The sequence below is a fragment of the Oncorhynchus clarkii genome, chromosome 23 (genome assembly GCF_045791955.1).
Source record: "Oncorhynchus clarkii lewisi isolate Uvic-CL-2024 chromosome 23, UVic_Ocla_1.0, whole genome shotgun sequence".
NCBI classification, from domain to species: Eukaryota; Metazoa; Chordata; class Actinopteri; order Salmoniformes; family Salmonidae; genus Oncorhynchus; species Oncorhynchus clarkii.
The window spans coordinates 15,913,189-15,925,565 of record NC_092169.1 but is presented as its reverse complement, the minus strand read 5'-3'; the positions used below and the strand labels follow the sequence as shown (position 1 = coordinate 15,925,565).

General features: G+C 41.3%; 1 protein-coding gene across 1 annotated transcript in view; it reads right to left on the bottom strand.

Moving 5' to 3' along the window:
- LOC139381884 (wings apart-like protein homolog) overlaps positions 1-7,003 on the bottom strand; it is a 32,694-nt gene extending 25,691 nt beyond the window's left edge. The window contains exons 1-2 of the mRNA XM_071125719.1: positions 6,761-7,003; positions 1,855-2,247 (exon numbers count right to left, since the gene is read on the bottom strand). Coding sequence (XP_070981820.1) covers positions 1,855-2,221 — 367 coding nt within the window. The 5' untranslated portion in view covers positions 2,222-2,247; positions 6,761-7,003. The remainder of the gene's footprint in view (positions 1-1,854; positions 2,248-6,760) is intronic.
- Positions 7,004-12,377: the final 5,374 nt, after the last annotated feature.

The window sequence follows — 12,377 nt, the reverse complement described above, 5'->3', positions numbered from 1 at the left end:
AAAATATTGAGAGTGGTACTCAGGGACAGAGTACCACTCAGTAGTGTGTTGTATTTGCCACAAACATAACACTTTGTATTCAAGACAAAAAGTGAACTGCTTTGACAAATTTTTGGCAGTATGATTTAAATGCCTTGTTGAAAACAGGATGCATGTTATGGAATATTTTTATTCTGTACAGGCTTCCTTCTTTTCACTCGTTCAATTTTTTGAATGACTACCTCATCTCTGTACCCCACACACAATTATCGGTCGAATAATGAATCTCAAACAGATTCAACCACAAAGACCAGGGAGGTTTTCCAATGCCTCGGAAAGAAGGGCACCTATTGGTAGATGGGTAAAAAAGAAGACATTGAATATCCCTGCACATGATGAAGTTATTAATTACACTTATTGTGGAGAAACTAGAATGTTGTCAATTCATCCTGTTTTCTACCACAGCAATTCAACTATGTAACTGTTTAAGTCACTATTGGCCTCATGGTGAAATCCCTGAATACACCTGTATCTTTGTAGTGACTGCAGGTATTGATACACCATCCAAAGTGTAATTAATAACTGCAGGGTTTTTCATGCTCAACAGTTTCCCCTGTGTATCATGAATGGCCCACCATCCAAAGGACATCCAGACAATTTGACAACTGTGTGAAGCATTGGATTCAACATTGGCCAGCATCGCTGTGGAACTCTTTTGACACCTTGTAGAGTTCATGCCCTGACGAATTGAGGCTGTTCTGAAGTGGGGACAAGTCAATATTAGGTAGGTGTTTCTAATGTTTGGTATACTCAGTATTTATTGGGACTATATGAATTCTAGCTACTTCTGAAGCACATGTGCCCTAGAAACTAATATGTAACACTGTAAAAGACATTTGTTTATTATAAAATCTAAAATGTTGATACGAATACCTGTCATTGAAATTACAAAGTAATTTGTGGGAAATTTGGTGTCCACATTGTGTTAAAAAAAAAGATTAAAAAATGTAATAAATAAAAAAAGCACAATTTTCCTATTGCGATGCATTACATTTAAAATTGTAGTCTCTTTAAAAACGTCATGTTTGTAGTGACGACATGCAAGAGATCTGTCATTCATTCATTGCTATGATCATTGATCTCCTGAAGAAGCTATCCTTTCTATTTTATTTTTGTGCCCCCAAATGCTTGGATATAATGGTAAGGTTACCAGGTTGCCAGCTAGCTAGCCAATGAGGTAATGTGATCAAAGTGTAAACAAATGGTTAACGACACACAAGTCGTTTTAGAACAGCCCACGACATGGTTAAGATTTTTTTTTTAAGTAAGCAATTTTTGCTCTAGTAATGGTGCAAACATGACGCTATTAAATATGCACTCACTTTTTTTTCTAAAAACAACAGTACAGCGAAGCCTTATCAGCACAACAATTATTACCTGGGAGATATTTTTCCTAGTCGCTCAGTGCTCCCAAAATAAAACTCCTGATCGCACAGCAAAATATTTTGTTGCATATGCAACCACATTGGTCACACTTTAGAGCCCTGTAAAAAAGCAACATTTTTTTTGTAACAAAACCCCTCAGTAGAGCTGAAAAAGCAATGGAAACCCATTTTATGTGCACTACGGCATCAAGCACATCCTTTTATCCACAACAACTCAATTTGATGGAAACATCTCTGGAAAAGCCACATATTGTTTTTATTCAGATTTTAGAATGTTCTCATGAAACTCTGTTGCTAATTGGATGGAAATCCAGCTCGTGACAAAGTGCACACAACATCTCATTCTAAACTTCCGAGAGCATCCTCTCGAATGAACATATCCAACATGTTTATGGCCAACAGTCAGAGTTATCTGCCATCCAGTTCTTACCTGTAGATGTGCTGTTGAAGTTCCTACTGGTATCCACTGGTACTGTGGCTGTAGCAGAAGGCAGTTTACTGGCCTCACCCTCAGCCGGTTTAGACTGGGGCACACCGAAGGAGGTGACAGGCTTGGACTCATCATCGCTGTCAAAACCAAAAGGATCTTCTGAGCTGTCATCATCCTCAATCCGGGGCCTCTTGAGTAACTCGACTACTTCAGGCTTCAGAGTGGGCCGCTTAGAGCCCAGTTGGGCCTTGTAAGTGGTCTCTCCCCATTTGGTGCTAAGTGTGGCCTTGTTGGAGAAGACCTCTTCAAATTTGGAGTTTGCCTCCCCTCCCTTACGGCTGTAGGTTTTACCAAATCTGGATGTCATGGTGATTGATGTATGTTACATATTCTCTGTAACACCAGAAAACAATATTAGTTTATCAATATTTATCTCACACAAAGCTGGGGGAGGGTGTGTAGGTCTACAGGCAAAATAGGTTGAATGTTTTTCCCTGACTATTTGTGATCAGACAATTAGCATACCTACAGATAGCTAATAAACTGGAGGGGGTCACATACTGCATTTATCTAGCCAACAGATCCGACCCGCTTGCATACAACTGCACTAGGGTCAGAACGCCTTCTAGTGTAGATTAAGGCACAGCGGAGCCGATGAAAAATGCTAAATAGTCTACCTACCTACAACTGAAAAAAAAAAGCTATCATGATTGTGCTGCTCAGTCTCCTCTCACTCACGTGACTCTGCTGCCCACTGCACTGCTCTCTCAACACACACACCCTATGCCCCCCCCCCCCCCCCCACCACTCACGCAACAGCCTGCTTCGCTGCCTGAGTCAGCAACAGCAGGTAAAAGTAAAATACGAAACAAATATTAATCTTGAGAAAGGCACATTATCCTTAGTGTTAAACCAAGAAGATGGAAGAACGTCTGCTAGTTTTTCTCAGAAACTGCCATTTTAGTCCTCATGTTAGCTAGCAGTATACACAGCAGCCATCATGAAATGGCACCAAGTTGAACAACAAAGGAGCTGGTTGGCTGACACTGCCATTCCAAAATGGCTGCTGTGACTTCCATAACCTAGCATAAGGACGAAAAGGACAATTTCAGGTCATGTGAGTGAGAGGAGACAGAGCAGCAAGCGTGCACATCGTGACAGCTTTTTACCAGTTGTAAGTAGGTAGGCTAATTAGCTTGTCATTAGAGATGCCCATGTCCAATGGTCAGTGCCATCCGGGATCCTAGGGACGCCTCTACCCTAAACTGGAGGTCGACCGATTAATCGGAATGGCCGATTAATTAGGGGCGATTTCAAGTTTATGACAATCGGTAATCTGCATTTTTGGACACCGATTGTGGTCGATTAAAAAATATATATATAAAAAAAAAATGTAAACCTTTTATTTAACCAGGCAAGTCAGTTCAGAACACATTCTTATTTTCAATGATGGCCTAGGAACGGTGGGTTAACTGCCTTGTTCAGGGGCAGAACGACAGATTTTTACCTTGTCAGTGCTGAGATTTGATCTTGCAACCTTCAAGTTACTAGTCCAACGCTCTAACCACCTGCCTTACATTGCACTCCCCGAGGAGCCTGCGTGGCAGGCTGACTACCTGTTACGCGAGTGCAGCAAGAAGCCAAGGAAAGTTGCTAGCTAGCATTAAACTTACCTTATAAAAAAATTATCAATATTAACATAATCACTAGTTAACTACACATGGTTGATGATATTACTAGTTTATCTAGCTTGTCCTGCGTTGCATATAATCCATGCGGTACCTGTTAATTTCTCATCTAATCACAGCCTACTTCGCCAAACAGGTGATGTTCGTGAAAAAAGCACTGTCGTTGTACCAATGTGTACCTAACTATAACATCAATGCCTTTCTTTAAAATCAATACACAAGTGTATATTTTTAAACCTGCATATTTAGTTAATATTGCCTGCTAACATAACATTAATTTTAACTAGGGAAATTAGGTCACTTCTCTTGCGTTCCGTGCAAGAAGCCAGGGTATATGCAGCAGTTTGGGTCGCCTGGCTCGTTGCGAACTGTGTGAAGACCATTTATTCCTAACAAAGACCGTAATTAATTTGCCAGAACTGTACATAATTATGACATAACATTGAAGGTTGTACAATTTAAGAGCAATATTTAGACTTTGGGATGCCACCCGTTAGATAAAATACAGAATGGTTCCGTATTTCACTGAGAGAATAAATGTTTTGTTTTAGAAATTATAGTTTCCCGATTTGACCATATTAATGACCTAAGGCTCGTATTTCTGTGTGTTATTATGTTGTAATTAAGTCTATGATTTGATAGAGCAGTCTGACTGAGCGGTGGTAGGCAGCAGCAGGCTCGTAAGCATTCATTCAAACATCACTTTCGTGTGTTTTCCAGCAGCTCTTCGCTGTGCTTCAAGCATTGAGCTGTTTATGACTTCAAGCCTATCAACTCCCGAGATTAGGCTGGTGTAAACGATGTGAAATGGCTAGCTAGTTAGCGGGGTGACGTCACTCGCTGAGACCTTGAAGTAATTGTTCCCCTTGCTCTGCAAGGGCCGCGGCTTTTGTGGAGCAATGGGTAACGATGCTTCGAGAGTGGCTGTTGTCGATATGTGTTCCTGGTTCGAGCCCTGGAAGCTATACTGTTACACTGGCAATACTAAAGTGCCTATAAAAACATCCAATAGTCAAAGGTATATGAAATACAAATGGTATAGAGAGAAATAGTCCTATAATAACTACAACCTAAAACTTCTTGCCTGGGAATATTGAAGACTCATGTTAAAAAGGAACCACCAGCTTTCACATGTTCTCATGTTCTGAGCAAGGAACTTAAACGTTAGCTTTTTTACATGGCACATATTGCACTTTTACTTTCTTCTCCAACACTTTGTTTTAGCATTATTTAAACCAAATTGAACATGTTTCATTATTTATTTGAGGCTAAATTGATTTTTATGTATTATATGAAGTTAAAATAAGTGTTCATCCAGTATTGTTGTAATTGTCATTATTACAAATAAAAATAAAATAAAAAAAAATGTAAAATAAAATGAGTTCGATTAATCGGTATCGGCTTTTTTTGGTCCTCCAATAATCGGTATCGGTGCTGAAAAAAAACCATAATCGGTAGACCTCTAATGTAGACCAATCAGGGGCTAGTCTAACTGAATCTAGCTAAGCAAACCATCAAAGTTGAATTACAATCATAAACCCACTTTTGTCATTTCATTGGCATAGGCTACTGACAAGTCAATCCAGCAAACAGGACATTTACAACAATTTGTACTTTGTAGTCTCAACATCTGGCACATAATAACGGCACAATTACCAGAAAACAGCAGGCGGGAGCGACACTGTGTGCTAGCTAGTTAACTAGCACGCTAGCTAGCATATGGTGTCCATAACTAGCTAACATGGGAGGACTCCGGGAGGCAGAGGCAGAAAAAAAGTTGGATAATACTTTTATTTCCCTTTTGAACCACATTCAAAAGTGTCACAAGCATGAGGATGCCATGCTCGAGGAGAGGGGTGGTTCATGCAGGAACCAATAGGGTGCACCCCAAATTGCACACTATTGGGTCCTTGGGATATACATTTGTGCTAGACCTGGCAACCCTGCTCTACAGTGTCTTTAATCTACACACCCACTTAAGCTTCATGTCCACCAGACTCGTCAAATTCTTTGCATTCTGGCAGAAGTCATTCAGTGTCAATGGAGCTACGTTTGGGATGCCACATTAGGCTGTGGTGTACTCAATATTTTCAACTCATGCGCTGCATTTCCATGCGGTGGTACAAACAGAAGTTCATAAAAGTTCCATGATCGGGATGGAACCATACAGAGGCCAAATGATGATGACTATGGGTAGTTAGAGAGGAGAAGATACATACACTGGCTGAATGACTGGAAATGTGTCTCTGGTAAGAATGACACAATTCAACATTACTACACTTGGGTAGTGTGCCCTGTTGGCTAGTTTTCACAAAGCCATCCAGCAGAATGGTGTGCAAAATGAATATGCACAGAACTGTTCTGTGTGTAATTTAGCATGCCATCATGCAGGGCAAGCTAGTGATTTGAAAAAAATCTGTACTATCTTTGGGAACAACCAGTTTAATGTATTGATGTTGCTAGAGATGAGTGACAGAATAGAAACAAACTAAATTAATTGATGTAAATGTGCCCTTATGCACGCCGTCTGTTTGTAGCTCTGTCAGCCTATGAAACCAGTAGGTCGATAGGAAAATAACTTGATCTTTTACATGCTGCATGCAACCCGTTCTGCATCAAGTACGGGAAACACGGTCTAGACATCCAGCAAAAACATAAGGCTGTTCGACCCTAATGCAGCTGTAAGCAAACGGGTCGGATCTGCTGGCTACATACTTAACGGTGTTAGTTAGCTAACGTTAGCCTTTTAACACTATATTTAGCATTTATCACTAACAGTTATAGCTATGTAGCTAGTTCTAAATGTAACTGAGCAGTAACGGCGTTATTTTCCTCATTGATGTAGCATAGCCAGCTAACTGGCTAGTTAGCTAACTACACAACTTTGACTGAGTTAGTAATTGCAAACCATGGCACGACTGGCTGGTTGATTGGGCCATTGCAAGGATAAGCTAGGCAGTTGTGAAGAGCGACAGAACAGCCATTAGCAAGATGGTTTAGAAACGCTGTCATTAGTTAGTTAACGTTAGTTAGCCATGTTTACATTTTAGCCTAGTTAGCTACATTTTCTAACGTTAGCTAGCCAGTAAACGCAGCCTTGAAGATGATTGCTTATTTTCTGTAACAAAACGTGTGGAAATGTATTTCTCAACATTAGCAATGTTACACGTTAAAACAAGACATGGTGCGATATCGCTAACACCGGAAAAACACTCAACTCAGACAGTGGGACCGCTTCTTCCGCACCCGGCTAGGCCTCTTCTTAGACTTCGGCGTAATCACACAAAACAAGCGTTAACTCCGTGCAAAGATAGCCACAGTTTACAAACACGATACAGAATGTACCAATGGGAAAAACTGCGCTTATAGCGGTACATAGATGACCGGCATTGTTTTAAATTCTTTCCGGATTCTGGACTTTATTTATTTTGTAGTGCCAATGACTCCCATTCTTCTGCTTCTTCTTCGTGTGGTTCTCCAGCAGACTAGACGCTTTCTTCTTCGATGAGGTTTAACTGCAGTTGGCATCCAATAAATGTTGCATTACAGCCACCTATTAGACTGGAGTACAACTCCCTTATACTTTGCTTGAATAAAGAAATACCCTACCATCAAACACGACACTCACAAAAAAGTAATAATGATTCAAAATAACACCACCCTACTCCACTATTTAAATCTATTTAGTACTACTTCAGGCCAACAGCCTGAAAGGATGGGAAGTACAGGTGATAACCATTCCTATAAATGCAAAAAATCCAATCTTACTGAAACATACAATACCAGTCATTCAAGGGTTTTTATTTATTTTTACTATGTTCTACATTGTAGAATAATAGTGAAGACATAAAACTATGAAATAACACATGTAGTAACCAAAAAAGTGTTAAACATATATTTGAGATTCTTCAAAGTAGCCACCTTTTGCCTTGATGTCAGCTTTGCACACTCTTGGCATTCTCTCAACCAGCTTCACGTGGAATGCTTTTCCAACAGTCTTGAACGAGTTCCCACATATGCTGAGCACTTGTTGGCTGCTTTTCCTTCAATCTGTGGTCCAACTCATCCCAAACCATCTCAATTGGGTTGAGGTCGGGTGATTGTGGAGGCCAGGTCATCTGATGCAGCACTCCATCACTCTCCTTCTTGGTCAAATAGCCCTTACACAGCCTGGAGGTGTGTTGGGTCATTGTCCTGTTGAAAAACAAATGATAGTCCCACTAAGCACAAACCAGATAAGATGGTGTGTCGATGCAGAATGCTGTGGTAGCCATGTCATGCTGGTTAAGTGTGCCTTGAATTCTAAATAAATCACCAACAGTGTTACCAGCTAAGAACCATCACACCTCCTGCTCCATGCTTCACGGTGGTAACCACACATGCAGAGATCATCCGTTCACCTACTCTGCATCTCACAAAGACACGGCGGTTGAAAGCAAAATTCTCACATTTGGACTCATCAGACCAAAGGACAGATTTCCGCCAGTCTAATGTCCATTGCTCATGTTTTTTGGCCCAAGCAAGTCTCTTCTTATTATTGGTGTTTTTTAGTAGTGGTTTCTTTGCAGCAATTCGATAATGAAGGCCTGATTCACGCAGTCTCCTCTGAACAGTTGATGTTGAGATGTGTCTGTTACTTGAACTCTGTGAAGCATTTATTTGGGCTGCAATTTCTGAGGCTGGTATCTGTAACTCTAATGAACTTTTTCTCTGCAGCAGAGGTAACTCTGGGTTTTCCTTTTCTGTGGCGGTTCTCATGAGAGCCAGTTTCATCATAGCGCTTGATTGTTTGTTCAAGTGCAGTCACAAAAACCTTCAAAGTTCTTGAAATTTTCCAGATTGACTGACCATCATGTCTTAAAGTAATGATGGACTGTCTCTTTGCTTATTTGAGCTGTTCTTGCCATAATATGGACTTGGCTTTTTACCAAATAGGGCTATCTTCTGTATACCACCCCTACCTTGTCACAACACAACTGATTGACTCAAACGCATTAAAAAGGAAAGAAATTCCACAAATGAACTTTTAACATGGCACACCTGTTAATTGAAATGCATTCCAGGGGACTACCTCATGAAGCTGGTTGAGAGAATGCCAAGAGTGTGCAAAGCTGCCATCAAGGAAAACGGTGGCTACTTTGAAGAATCTCAAATTTTAAATATATTTTGATTTGTTACAATTAACACATACCAATACTTTCCCCAATGCTACACATTCCTTTGTCTCATGCTCTTCTGCACACTTCTCACACCTAGGAACCTCCCTCCCACACACTGCTGCCACATGCCCATAAGCTCGACACCTGTAACAAAAGCTTGTACATGATAACTTATATATCCTAACATCACTTGGTCGGGCAAACACTCAACATCAAAACTCAAAAGAACAGACAACGACGCTTCTGTTTCACCACTCATGCCACCCTGTCTGTGTCACACTAAACGACGAGCATCACAAACACCGGGAATCTTCCCCTTCAGCTGGTCAACTTTTACATTTATCGCTACCCCAGTAATCACTCCTTTCAATAGCGCCTGTTTCTTTAGAGCAAAACAATTCACATCTCTTGCACCCACTTGTTAACATGGGGGGCCTGCTCCCTCTGATCAGCAGAAACACAAACAATTATCACAAGACTACTTCTGGTTACCCTCACCGATTCCACAGCACCCAACTCTGTTTTCACACACCCTGAAACTACAAATGGATCAGTCAAAAGGCAAGGGTCCACTTTTTCCAAAAACTTCACTCCTAGGGCTCCCGAGTGGCACAGCGATCTAAGGCATTGCATCTCAGTGCTAGAGGCATCAGTACAGACCCTGGTTCAATTCCAGGCGGAATCACAACCGGCTGTGATTGGGAGTCCCATAGAGCGGCACACCATTGGCCCAGTGTTGTCCGGGTTAGGTATTGGATGGGATAGACCGTCATTGTAAATACGAATTTGACCTTAACTGACTTGCCTAGTCAAATAAAAGTTTTTTGTCACAGACTCATCTTTATCCCGACCCTCGGGCTCTGGGAACTTCACCACACCTACCACCTCCGAAACTTTGCTCTCATTCACTTCCATTTCTCCTCCTGTCTTCAGCTCACTCTGCTTACACTTTCTATTATTCTTATTTAACAAACCACCTCCTTTTTTCCCACAATTTTTAACCGACTCAAGCTCGCCCTCTTCCTCCCTCCCTCTCTTAGACCTTCTCTGCCTCTCTTTTTCCCTCCATTCCTCCTCCGTATTCCAAGTATACGTCTCCTTATGATAATATTGCACTTCTCCTGAAATACATCTTGTTCTTGCCTTCTCAAGGGATGCAATTTAATCGGCTGTCACAATCTCCGTACAATCAGCACAAACCCCTCGGGATGTTGCGCTCGCCAGTGCATCCCACTTATAAAGCAGCTGCCTTGTGTTGATGTTCTTCTTTATCAATAGCTACCGCTTTAATATTTTAAACAACCACGCTCTTCCAACCGCCATCCACTGTCTCGCTTCCTTCAGCCTCCCTTTCCTTCACCCAACACCTTCATCTTCTTCTTTGTAGGGGTTTTACACCGGACTACATCCAAAAGTTGTATTGCTGCCTCCTACTGTGTGGGATGAAAATAAAAGATCCCAAAAGACAACAATTGCAGCATGTGGATAAAAATACTCATACTGACAACCAGAAAGTCACTCAATATGCTCTATCAGTCCGCTAATACAGGACTTGTAAAAGCTCGGTGCACTACTTCTGGGGGGGGGGGGGGCTATCTTAAGATGAATGCACTAACTGTACATTGCTGTGGATAAGAGTGTCTGCTAAATGACTAAAATGTAAATGTCCTGGATTCAGTTTCTCCACGAATCATACTCCCACTGGGCCAGAGTCATCTCAGGTATTTTCCTGATCATTGGGGTGTGGCTTGGAAGTCTTCACCTCACCTGTCGGCGCAAGTTCCTCGTCTTCATTTCTGTCAGGTTCAATTTCTGAGAGTTCACTCTCCGTTGACTGCTCAGGGTTTTCAGGAGCGTAACATGTAATTATCTCAAAATGACAATGTCCTTGGCTTGTATTTCGCAGATGTTGCTTTGGGTTTTGAACATCGTGCCCTTATTTTTGCTTTGCGTCTTCTCGCCATCCACCATCTTCTTCCTTTCTGGCCTCGGCCTCCTCCGATGCAGTTTTCAGCACCCAAGGACTGCAATTAAAATGTACACTCCTGTTTCCTTCGGACACAGCCAAGACAATCGGTCACTTCACCGCAAGATAACAGTTGACCAACCATCAAATGGAATGTTTTCTAGTACCCCAACGACTTTGATGCGTTGTGATAGTAAACGTGTGTGATTGCATAAAAACGGACAGAAAACCCACAGTTCTGCTGAAGTCTACTGCCCACAGTGTGGAATGAGCACACAACTATGGTAACATTACCAGAAATTTGAGATGTTTGTCATATGTAAATCTTAAAGTTCTTCTTTGACATTAAAAGAAAAAAAAAAAAAAAAAAAGAATTCAGTTTAGCTCAGCTATGTGCATGACATCACATAGCGAAGGTTGACCCTAAGTTATTTCAAACTCCAAAGCAAAGTATTTGGATCAGTACCTCTGACCTATGGGCCCCTACATCAGGCTAACAAGGTCTATATGATCAACTGAAACAATTTCTGAGTAAACATGGACATGGTTAGTGATGTTACGTTTGATACGGAGCTCCGAGGCATGCGTCGAAATCGCTAAGCAGTCTACTTCAAAGCAGAGTGTCGATGCCTTTATCACTTTATCAGAAGCACGTGATCAATGACGTCCGAAGCTTCATTTAGTTGATCCTGATTGGTTTGGTATTGGTTTCGGTAGAAGACAAAAAGGCTACGCTGCACAAGTGCTACGGCATGTGGGGTGTTATGTTGAAAAATGTGTCTGTTCTAAATGATTTTGACCAGCAGGTGCCACTACTGTACACTGTTGATCAAAGCCTAGAGTAATGAACCTATTTTTGACACAATTGGCTGGAAAGCCCCAGTGCTTCAGGAAGCTTTGTTTCCCCATCACTAACAGTTCTGAGTCTAGGTAGCTACATTTAAAAGGCTCCATTTTACACTAGAAGGTCTGAGCCATTTTTGTATCTAGATCCATCTCTGAGTTTGAAACACAATTTACCAATGTAAGGCAATTAACTAATATTGACACAGCTGAGGGGTAGCCTAAGAAGCATGCTAGATCTACGAAGGGTTCTCTAAAACTAACCAGCTTCAGATTCCAGCTCAGGCTTCACCCGAATTATGACGGTGGATATTGCTTGTCCGACCGTCCCCTCGCCCATGATTATAAGGGCCATTCTGATCCAACCATAAATTCATACACATTTTACCCCTGGATGGAGAGGATAGAAATTCAATATGTAGCTAGATGTAGAAGGCTAATGTTAACTAGCTGGCTAATCGCTAACGTTGCTCATGAAAGGAAGTTAGGCTAGCGAGCAAGCATTTTAGACAGGTAGCCTATGACAACAAGAGTCAACATGTTTTTTACTACTTGCACACACACACACAAATCAAAACCATGAGTGCATGGTGGGTGGAGGAATTGACCAACAAATCTATGGATATAGCAGCCTATAACCTAATTTAGTCTGTCAAACAGGTAAATGTACAGTACCTCTCATTTATCAAATAGAAAGAAATAGGCTCCAACACAAATTCCTCTTGTTGTTTGTAAAGTCTAATTAAAATGAAGCCAGTTTAAAGGAATTATGACTACTTTAATTTGCCTACTTTCAGCACCATGAGCTGTCCATTTCTGATTGAATGTGCCATGTCTGCTGCTTCAAGTTTCAGCAGCACAATGTAA